Source organism: Primulina eburnea, chromosome 8 (assembly GCF_022965805.1).
Source record: "Primulina eburnea isolate SZY01 chromosome 8, ASM2296580v1, whole genome shotgun sequence".
Classification (NCBI taxonomy): Eukaryota; Viridiplantae; Streptophyta; class Magnoliopsida; order Lamiales; family Gesneriaceae; genus Primulina; species Primulina eburnea.
Window position 1 is genome coordinate 3,638,529 of NC_133108.1, and position 10,247 is coordinate 3,648,775.

The 10,247-nt window shown below is 31.5% G+C and overlaps 1 protein-coding gene across 2 annotated transcripts; it reads left to right on the forward strand.

The window, feature by feature from the left end:
• The first annotated feature begins 4,246 nt into the window (after positions 1–4,246).
• On the forward strand, positions 4,247–9,654 carry LOC140838500 (protein FLX-like 1). Of its 2 annotated transcripts, none has more exons than XM_073204859.1 (6): positions 4,247–4,372; positions 5,773–6,426; positions 6,503–6,681; positions 8,003–8,103; positions 8,303–8,440; positions 9,377–9,654. In XM_073204859.1, exons 2-5 carry the CDS (start codon positions 5,816–5,818, stop codon positions 8,420–8,422), a joined length of 1,011 nt encoding a protein of 336 aa, XP_073060960.1. In that variant the 5' UTR covers positions 4,247–4,372; positions 5,773–5,815; the 3' UTR covers positions 8,423–8,440; positions 9,377–9,654. The 2 variants fall into 2 exon arrangements, with proteins under 2 accessions (XP_073060960.1, XP_073060961.1); XM_073204860.1 differs by having other exon boundaries at positions 4,344–4,472.
• Positions 9,655–10,247: the final 593 nt, after the last annotated feature.

Below are 10,247 nucleotides of genomic sequence, written 5' to 3' on the forward strand. Positions count from 1 at the left end.
GAATATCTTGAGCTCAAACGTGTTTATTTTATGGCAAAAATTTGTGTGAGACGGTTTCACAGGTCGTATTTGTGAGACAGATCTCTTATTTGGTTCATCCATGAAAAGATATTACTTTTTATGTTAAGAGTATTAATTTCTATTGTGAATATGGATAGAAATGACTCATCTCACATAATATGATCCGTGAGACGGTCCACATGAGATTCACTCATATTTTATATGTTGATTGATTATTTAAAATTTTTTTCAATAAATCAACCCGATTGTTAAATTATTGTATTTGAAAAATTATTGATTCAACCCATTCCACACAACAAATAACTACTCAAAGACAATAAGTTGTTTATATAAGCAAGATAATAAATTGTACAGTAGTTTTTTTTTTTTTTTTTGAGATGTCCACATGAATCTTTATCTGTGAGACTAGTTAATCATGTCTATATTTATAATAATAAGTAATAGTTATAGTAGGTGTCTTGTAAAACGGTCTCATGGGTATTTATCATTGAAACAAATCAACCATGCTCATATCTACAATAATAAGTATATTTTTTTTTACATAAAAAACAATATTTTTTATGGATTACTCAAATGGAAGATTTATCTTACGATATTGACTCATGATGAGACCCTCACACAAAAATTTTAGTTCAAAAAGTAGTTTTTTTATGATGACCAAAATAAAAAAAAATATCTTACAAATTTTACTCGTGAGACCGTCTCTCAACAATTTTTTGTATAAATAGTATGGCAAAAACTTGTGTGAAACGGTCTCACGGGTCGTATTTTGTGAGACAGATCTTTATTTAGATAATCAATGAAAAAGTATTACTTTTTATGCTAAGAGTATTACTTTTTATTGTAAATATAAGTAGTGTTGACCCTGTCTCACAGATTGGAATCCGTGAGACGGTCTCATATGAGACCTACTCAAATAGTATTATGTTCATTATACATTTTATTTTAGATATAAATATTTATTATGAAAAGATGGGTAACTTAAAGCTAGAAATAAAAAAAGTGTTCAGAAATATTTCAAATATAAATAATTTCAAAGTTAATTAAAAACTACTTGCAAAATTTTTTAACTTTCAATTAATTGGAGACGATCTTACGATATTTATCCTTGATTACTATTGTTTGGAAGATACGAAAGTTGTATAGAAGGAGTGATTATTACATTGTCAGCATTATTATATCTAGAAATTCGATTTTTTTAAGTCAAATTTTTATGAAATGACGAAACCATTCTTTGACTGGCAGGTAATATGAAAGCGGGCAGTTGTGTGTGTCTGTCTAATTCCGTGTGAAATAGCAAAATAAGTAGAAGGTAAATGTCTCTACCCACACAAACTGTGGTAGATTAGATGTTATATGTGGGGAACTGTCCTCGTATGATTTGGATAGACAAGATTCGCATACATATGTGATTTTAAAAAATTTAGTGGACCTTATGTATGTATAGCTAAATTTGGGCTCTTGATTCCATTATGGGGTAGTGCGCCTACATGTAGGATGGAATGAACCTACAAACGCACCACACTTGCTCAACTGACACCTTTCTTAAGTTTTTACCAGTCATCGGAGTTTTAGAAATTATACGTGTGTTGTGAAATATATCGATCTGATCTATATTTATCATTAACATAAAAGTAATATCTTTTAATATTTTTAACATAAAAAATAACATATTTTAATGATTTGTGTCGGATTGGAGATCTGTCGTACAAAATTAACTCTTGAGATAATCTCACAAGAAATTTTATGTTAAAAATATACGCGTGTGCTGTGTTTATGTTGTTGAATTTTATCTTTTATGTTAGAATTTGAATTTAAGTGCTTTGTTTCCTTTTTATTTATTATTTATTTTTAAAATATGTTTTTTTTATTTGATTTGAGCAAATTACGAATAAACAAGTTTGTTTCTTTGACAGTCCACATGTATTATTGACTTTGTTCCAATATTATAAAATATATTTGGTTTATATTATTCACCCTCGCAAATCTCAAAATGATAATTAAAAAATTACGAGTACACTTAATTATTGATATAATTTATTCGATATATGAAATTAACATACGTGACATCTAGGATGGTTCAAAGTCAAATATAATAATATTGGTTATGCAAAAGACAAAAACTTGTGTGATATGATCTCACGAGTCGTATTTTGTGAGACAGATCTCTTATTTGGGTCATCCATGAAAAAAAATACTTTTTATGCTAAGAGTATTACTTTTTATTTTGAATATCTGTAGGGTTGACCCGTCTCACAGATAAAAATTCGTTAGTCCGTCTCACAAGAGACCTACTCTATTGTTATGCTTCTATATAAATAAAGTAGATCTTTTCTATTAATTATCTCTTATTGTTTCAACCTTGGAATATAATTTACCTCATAGTTGATTTTTTGATAAATTTACAAACATGTCAAAAGGTCCACTTGAGAAGAAAAACTTACTTAATATTCACCGTCGGAGCCATAGACAATGACGGAGTTGGAATTATTAACATATTCTGACTAAATTTTTAAATTATGAAATTATTTACTTTTTAAAATTGAATGATCTGAATTAATATTAAGTTAATATGTATGTGAATTTATTTAATTACTCTAATGAAAGTGACTATGTAATTTCATGTTAATATAAACAAAAAAATCTGAGGAATTAATTGCTTTGGATGTGTGCATCAACAATGTCAACACCTCGAAATTATGTACTCTCTATATATTTTAAATGTCAACACCTCAAAATTGTGTACTTTCTCTATATATTTTAAATCGTATTTGTACCAAGAAACTGACTTTTTTAAATTGGTAGTTCTTTTATGAGATGGTCTCACGAATATTTATCTATGAGAAGGATCAATTCTACCGATATTCACAGTAAAAAATAATACTCTTAGCATAAAAAATAATATTTTCTGATTGATAACCTAAATAAGAGATATGTCTCACAAAATACGACCCGTGAGATCGTCTCACACAAGTTTGTTCGAGTGAAGGCAACTTAGTTAATAATATATATAACTTTGTTTATCAACTCCGATGACGATTTATCTAATTTGATCTCACGTTAAAGCAAAAAATCCGATGCATTACAATCGAGAAATATAAAATTCTACATTTATTTTAATACGAATATAATAAATTTATAAAAGTGAACTAAAAGTTGAATCAAAATTTCGGAGTAGACCCAACACAATTTCTTGGGTTTTACTGTTCACTAGTTTTTCTTGGGCCACTATTGAATTGTTCCATGGGTATGAAATAAATTTTAAAGTAGATTATAATTATTTTGGTATGATATTTTCCTATCTAAGTTTTGTGTTAAATTTTATTTTATTTTTGTTCTCGAGTGCATTTGTATAATTATTATATATTACATTAATGTTAAAAATTATTAACAATATGGTATAATCAAATGAGATATATAAAAGGAACGAGATATATGATTTTAAAAGATTTAAAAAGGATATTTTAAAACGAGCACATAAAGCACAACAAAAGTTATAATATATTTGTGTTCGAAATAATATTTTTTTAAATATTAGAAATGAATATAATGTATTATCAATCTGGTTGAAAATTATTTTTAGAAGAAATTAAAATATTATAAATTTCTATTTGAAAATTAATAAACAAAACATAGATAATTCCAGTTGTTAGTAAATGGTCAATAAATCAGTGTCTCAATATTTAAATGTGTGTTCAGTTTCTGTCAGATAGATTTTTTTTTATTTTTTATTTTTTGCAGTTTCTGATTAACACAAAAATATTTCTACACTTTCTGGGCTCACATATGTTTTCCGGATGAAATCAGGTACAAAAATTGATAATTTGAAACAAATATATGATATTTTAAAAATAAATGTTTTCAATCGGATAATAACATATTATTTGTGAGTACCCAAACATACATATAACATACACACACATATATATATATATATATATAGAAATATAGTATTAATATATGATATTTCGGTATAAATTATTTTGGAAGGATCACTTATATATGATATATACGCATGCAAACAAATATTATCATTGTTGTTTCAATTTTATATTTGTACAAAATTTTTAATGTAAAATCTTTTTCTGTCTTAATTAATAAGAGAAAAAAGTTTTGATTCGACGAAAATTGAACACATTCGATTATGGCAAAAATTTGTGTGAGACGATTTTATGGATCGAATTTATGAAACAAATCTCTTATATGAATAATTTAACGTGAGAGTCACTCTCAACTATGTTAGATTTACAAACAAGACTCCCGTAGGCCGTAATATGTAATATGCTAAAGTTGTTTGCGTAATTTATGTTGCGAAGAACAACTGGGCGTCGCCTCAAAATTCCTGAAACTGGTAAGCATAATTTCGATTCCTAAATTAGGGTTCTTGGCTTTTGTATTTTGTCCAATTAAGGGAAATTCCCTCCGAAGTATTCGGCCACACTGCAGAACGTGTAAGCTTGTTACCTTTTCATCAGTTCCAATGCCGTAGCAGCGATTCTCTCTTGTTCGTTGACGATTAAAGATTTTTCTCTCTAATTTTGTAAACTAAATATGTGTGCTCTCTCTAATTTTGTAAATTAAATATGAATTTTTTTGCGTATGATTTCTCTCTAATTAAATTAAATATGTATCGCGAGCTGTATAATGCTTCTTATACTAATTTGGGATTTAGATAGGTATTCTGAAGTGTTGGATTTTTGTTTCAAATTTCAATCCAATTTCATGATCTGAGCAGTAATTATGGGTAAAGATATTAAGTAATTGTGGCATGAATCAAATTGGGTTCTTTCTCAATCGTTTCTGATTCTTGATCAGTTTTCACTGCATTGTAGTTGTCTATGTTGCATGGTTACGGCCGTGCATCGATAAGATGACAAATTTTGAAAATAAAAGACATGATATGGCTATTATACAGAAATCATTAAAAAAATATACAAATATATTATACAGGTGGACTTTCAGCCACGAGCGTGATCCCTTGCACACTTAGTACAGATGTTACACGACCAAGTAACATTTGCTCCCCCATTCCCCTTATTAATCTTGGAAACAAATTTCCACGAAGGGCAATCATCATCCACATCCTCGTGTACACTCTCATTTTAAAATTTTCCATTGCAAATTAGGATTGATTTGGAATTGAGTAGAAAAGGAGAGTGATTTGGATCTGGCTAAATCAAATTGAAGTTTATTTGGAGTATTTGTGGACTTTGGGTGGCTGTGGCTGGCGAGCTTCCTATCGGGGACAGAGATGAGGGCAGCTTCGAGATGAGGAGAGGAGAGAGATGATGTCGAGATGAAGATGCCCAATTAATTTTCTTTCTATTTATGGCTAACAACCTCAATTAATTTTCAGCTATCTTTAAATGAGTCCCCCAAATTCAGAATTTTCCATTTGACACCTAGAACTTTTAATTTTTTGCAATTCCACCAAAGCATATCGAAAAAGCGTATCCCTCTCGTGTCCAACGCGTATCCGGCTGGTCAAACATACAGAAAGTCAAAGATACGGTTTTTGCCATATCTGACATACATATCAGCGTAGCGTACCCGTTCGCATCCGTATCCGATACTTAATTTTTTTTTAAGTGTCCGTGTCACATAGATTGTCGTTGGTCAAATGGCAAACATTTTAAGAAGCATGCATTTACTCTAGCATATAGGAATAAGTTGCTTATTTATGGCTATGCCTTGTGAGTTCCACTTGCCATTGGAGATTAAGAATCAGTGGATTATCTTGGTTTTTTGTAGACACTTTGGTATTTGAGTTATTCAACCGAAGCATACATCAAGAATGTCAGCAAGAAATAGAGGACCTCCCCTTCCAGCTAAAGGAGGTCCACATGTTGGGCCGCCTCAGCCTCCGTTACAAGAATCTCCTTTTGCCAGAGGTCTTGGAGGAGGGCCACACCCTTCCCTAGTCAAAGAAATGAGAGAATCTCATTATAGTTTGGGTGGGGTCCCCAGACAACCCCCAACCCATCCTGCCATCATAAAGGAGCGATTGGCAGCTCAACATGATGAAATCCAGGCTCTGCTAGTTGATAACCAGAGGTTTGCTGCAACACATGTAGCGCTCAGGCAGGAATTAGAGGTTGCCCAGTATGAACTACAGCGTGATGATAATTTTGCTCGGTCGTTGCATGCAGAGAATGAGTTACAGATGAGGGAATTCTATGAGAAATCTGTTAAAATGGAACATGAACTTCATGCTGTTAATGCTATGAGGGCTGAGCTTATGCAAGTGCATATGGATATAAAGGAGTTAACAGCTGTTAGACAAGATCTTGCCGCTCAGGTCCAAATGATGACTCAGGATTTGTCTAGAGTTACCTCAGATTTGCAGAAGATTCCAGCCATCAAGGCCGAAATTGAAGGCTTGAGGCGTGAAATGGAGCAAACTAGGTACGGTGCACTTAAATGGTATCCATATTTGTACTTATATATTATATGTGTGTGCTAATAAAGTTATGGTCCCCAGGGCTGCAATCGAGCATGAGAAGAAAGCATTTGCAGAAAGCTTTGAACATGGTAAGGTGATGGAGAATAAGTTAATATCAATGGCAAGAGAGATGGAAAAACTTCGAGCTGAGTTGGCTAATGCAGAAAAAAGAGCTCATGCTGCTGCTGCTGCTGCTGCTGCTGCTGCTGGGAATCCAGGTATTGGTTTTCTTAAAGAAATTTTTTTCTGCTTGAGAGCTCTATCAGTGAATATTCCTTTATATTTGTGTATGTATCGCACTTTGCCCTTTATTATGAAACAAAAAAATGTGCTGCAGGGTGGTGGGGATGGGGGATATGGCAGGGGTGCTACTGAAAATCGAAGGGAAGGTTAACACATTCCATATTAGGATCTCCTTAGTTACCTATGATCATGCAATTAATTGTGGTTTGAATCTTGTTTCATAACAATGAAGAAATTACGTTCTTTCACATTTGTATTTCTCATTTTTGTTGGTTAGTTATATTGGCTTGTTCAGTTGCAATTTTTGGTTCACTGTTTGAAGCAAAGTCTTTGATAAGAATAAGAGGCTTTTTGTATAGTTTACTTGCTTTTTTTAACATCTTTTAGATGGTTAGGAGCTATAGGATATCGTTAACTATCTCTAATTTTTTTAAGAAAGATCGTATAAAATTTGGAAATAAGCTGCTGAGAGCTTATAAATTACTTTTAAAGAAAGTTAGTCATAACTCATACCTACCTATTTTAAAATCTTTGAAACTTTATGTAAAATAAACCAGAATGTAAATGGTCTTATTTTACCAATCACTACATGTTTAAAATCATCTTATAATCCTATAATCTCTGACAAATTATTTATTTAAATGTTTCAAAGTTTAATTATAAATAAAATGTAAATCTTTTAAATTAGATAGCGTATAAATTCTAAAATTTTGAAGATGCTTAAGATAAGTTTAGTCTGACGGGCTCAAAGTTAATGTGCAATTTGAGTTAAATAAGTCAGGATTAAAACAACTTATTAAATTTTTTATATTATTTAGTTTTTTTTGTCTGCGGTCCGTAATCTTCAGAAAGATTTACCATCTCATGAATCTTTTGACTTCAAATGATGATGCAATGATTAAGGAGTGTTCTCCACTGATATTTCAGGGTTCTCACGAACTCTGCTACATAAAGGTTTGATAATTATTCTGTGGAGTGATGTTTAAAAGCATTCTAATATATTCTATTCACAAGCCTCAAATCTTGTACTTGATTTCTGTACATGTTAAGTAGTTGTTTTTAGCAATTTGGAGATCTGCTTGAAGGATGGAGTATGCTTATTGCTTGGAGTCTGAGTCTAAGTCTAATTGTGCGGGGTTTGTCAATACCTAAGACCAGTTTTGCCATTGTGTTTGAAGTGTCCACAAATGTGCTGGGTTTGGTTTTAGTTGACATATTGGTATTTACCTTTTCAAATGATTTTTCATTCAAAAAGATGGCTAAAAGTTGTTTTGTGCTATGAACTGTATTCTGCAGGAGTGACTTATCATACGAATTATGGTAATCCTGAATTGGGATATCCAGGAAATCCTTATTCTGGCAGCTATAACATGATGCCCGCAAATTCAATGCATCAGGTAAGTTCTTTACTTATTATGTGGCCTGCTCCATTCACTTTCTCCCTTATTTCCAATGCAAAGAAGAGTCTGGAATCTTGATTTTTTTCCAGCTTTGTGATAGATGATGTGCACCAAAAAGCCTTGCAAACCTTTTTGGGGGTTCCATTGTTTTTATGTTCACTCAAATACTAAAAAACTTCTCTTTGTCCTGTTTCAGGCACCTACCGGCACGGAAGCTTATCCCCAATATGGTACTGGACCTGGTGCTTGGGTTCCCTATGATGCTCAGCGAGCTCAAGGTCCTTACGATGCTCAGCGAGCTCAAGGCCCCAGATAAATTAGTTTACGCCACAATGTATGTTTCGCTTGGGTCGCTCATGTTAATAAGAATTTCTATGACTGCAGTATCGCCTAGGTTTCTTGGATGGTCGTGATTATTGCTTTTCTTAAGTTAAACTGCATATAGTTTTATAGACCACAAAATATTTGTTTACATAGAAACTTTAGGGGCATTTTTTCATCTCGGAGCCTCGGATTGATGCTCCTTCAAATATCATCTATTTTTAGTGGAATTTTGTGAGTTCAAGGGTGGCCTTGCCCTTGGTATATGTTTTTGTATTTGTTATCATGGAGAGGTCTTTGATGGAAAAGAATATATTATTTATATTCTCAGTGCATATCCGAATATTATTCATTTATGCTTGTGCAATGTTGCATAGCTCCTGGAAATCTTGCTTTGGGGTACATAGGGCTCTTAGTTTCAGTCAAATCTCTTAATACATATTTCATTATAATGAATAAATTGTAGTGACTGCTTATTTCTATGCATTCTATTGATGGTATGTTGGGCAATCAGATTGTTTTTACGATCATTTATCAGACTTAGCTAGGGAATTTTTTAGTATCTGCTGCTGTATTTCTTTGAGATAATCTGCTTGAGGCCGTGACTTAGTTGTAATCTTTAGGTGCTAAGCCATGTGTTTACTCTATTTTTTATGTTACTCTATTTTTTATATATTTGTCACGAAGGGAGTAGGTAGTTCTGATGGGTTTCAAACCTGAGTCCTGCTCTCCTAACGAGAGTCAAGGTGCCACTAGACTACTGAGGGTCTTGGCTCAGGCTAGTGTTATTCTATCCATTCTGTTGTTCTATTTGCTGCAAAATCAACTTATTTCAATTTATCTCACGTAATACGTCGTCTCTCGGTAGAAGTTCGTTATATTGGTCTGGTAGATTCGCTTTATTGTCTCCATTGCTCCTTGTTCAAATAATGTTTTATTGAATTTTCAGATCATTGGAAGAGCTTAAGCGAGTAAAGACAGATATTGTTCCATTGGTGGATTTTACTTGGAATTTTTGTTGTGCGAAGCAGATTACGGAGTTCATGCGCTTATGTGGAGGATTTAACATCTACTCAACTATGATGATAATCATTCTGTATCTTCTATGGATTTTAGATTACATCCTTAATTCCTTTCTATCAAAAGCTTGATTCCCATATCTCAGTTTTAGATACCGCTTGAACGTGAACAAATTTTGATGAACGAATGAAATGACAAATTACATAACTGAGTCTAAAATTTTGTAAGTGTGTTTGGATGTTTAAAATTTTGGATTTGGATTCGAAGATAGAATTGGATTTGGAAATGCATAGATTTAGAAATCAATCTTGTGATTGGTTTGAATTTTAAAAATTCTATTTAGAATTCATTTTTTGTTTGTAAAAAACAATATCTGAATTTGTAACTTTAAAATTTTGTTAAAATAATCTTAATTATTATTTTTACATAAATCAATATTTAGAACATATTATTCACATTATTAAGTTTTTTAAAATAAACTAAATATTTAACATCATCTTAATTTTATCAATAAAAAATAAATTATTATTAAATACAGAATTATTCAATATTTATTACAACTATAAGAATATATCTCAAGAATCAAATATGCAAAATAAAAAATATATAAATTTGTCATCTAATCCAATCATGACATATAAAGATGATAGAAAGATAATAATTAATTTTTTTTGTTATGGATATTTGTTAGGTTTATTCAAAGCTAAATCTCATCAAATCTGATCAGTTTTTATAATATTGGTTTATACACAATGAAATCTAGTCTATTATGTACACATTTAATTCATATTTGGGAAATA

Coding starts and splice junctions, on each gene's coding strand:
- LOC140838500 (XM_073204859.1), top strand. CDS start 5,816: ATGTCAGCAAGAAATAGAGGACCTCCCCTTCCAGCTAAAGGAGGTCCA. Junction 6,427..6,502: donor CGTGAAATGGAGCAAACTAG/GTACGGTGCACT, acceptor TATGGTCCCCAG/GGCTGCAATCGAGCATGAGA. Junction 8,104..8,302: donor CCGCAAATTCAATGCATCAG/GTAAGTTCTTTA, acceptor GTCCTGTTTCAG/GCACCTACCGGCACGGAAGC.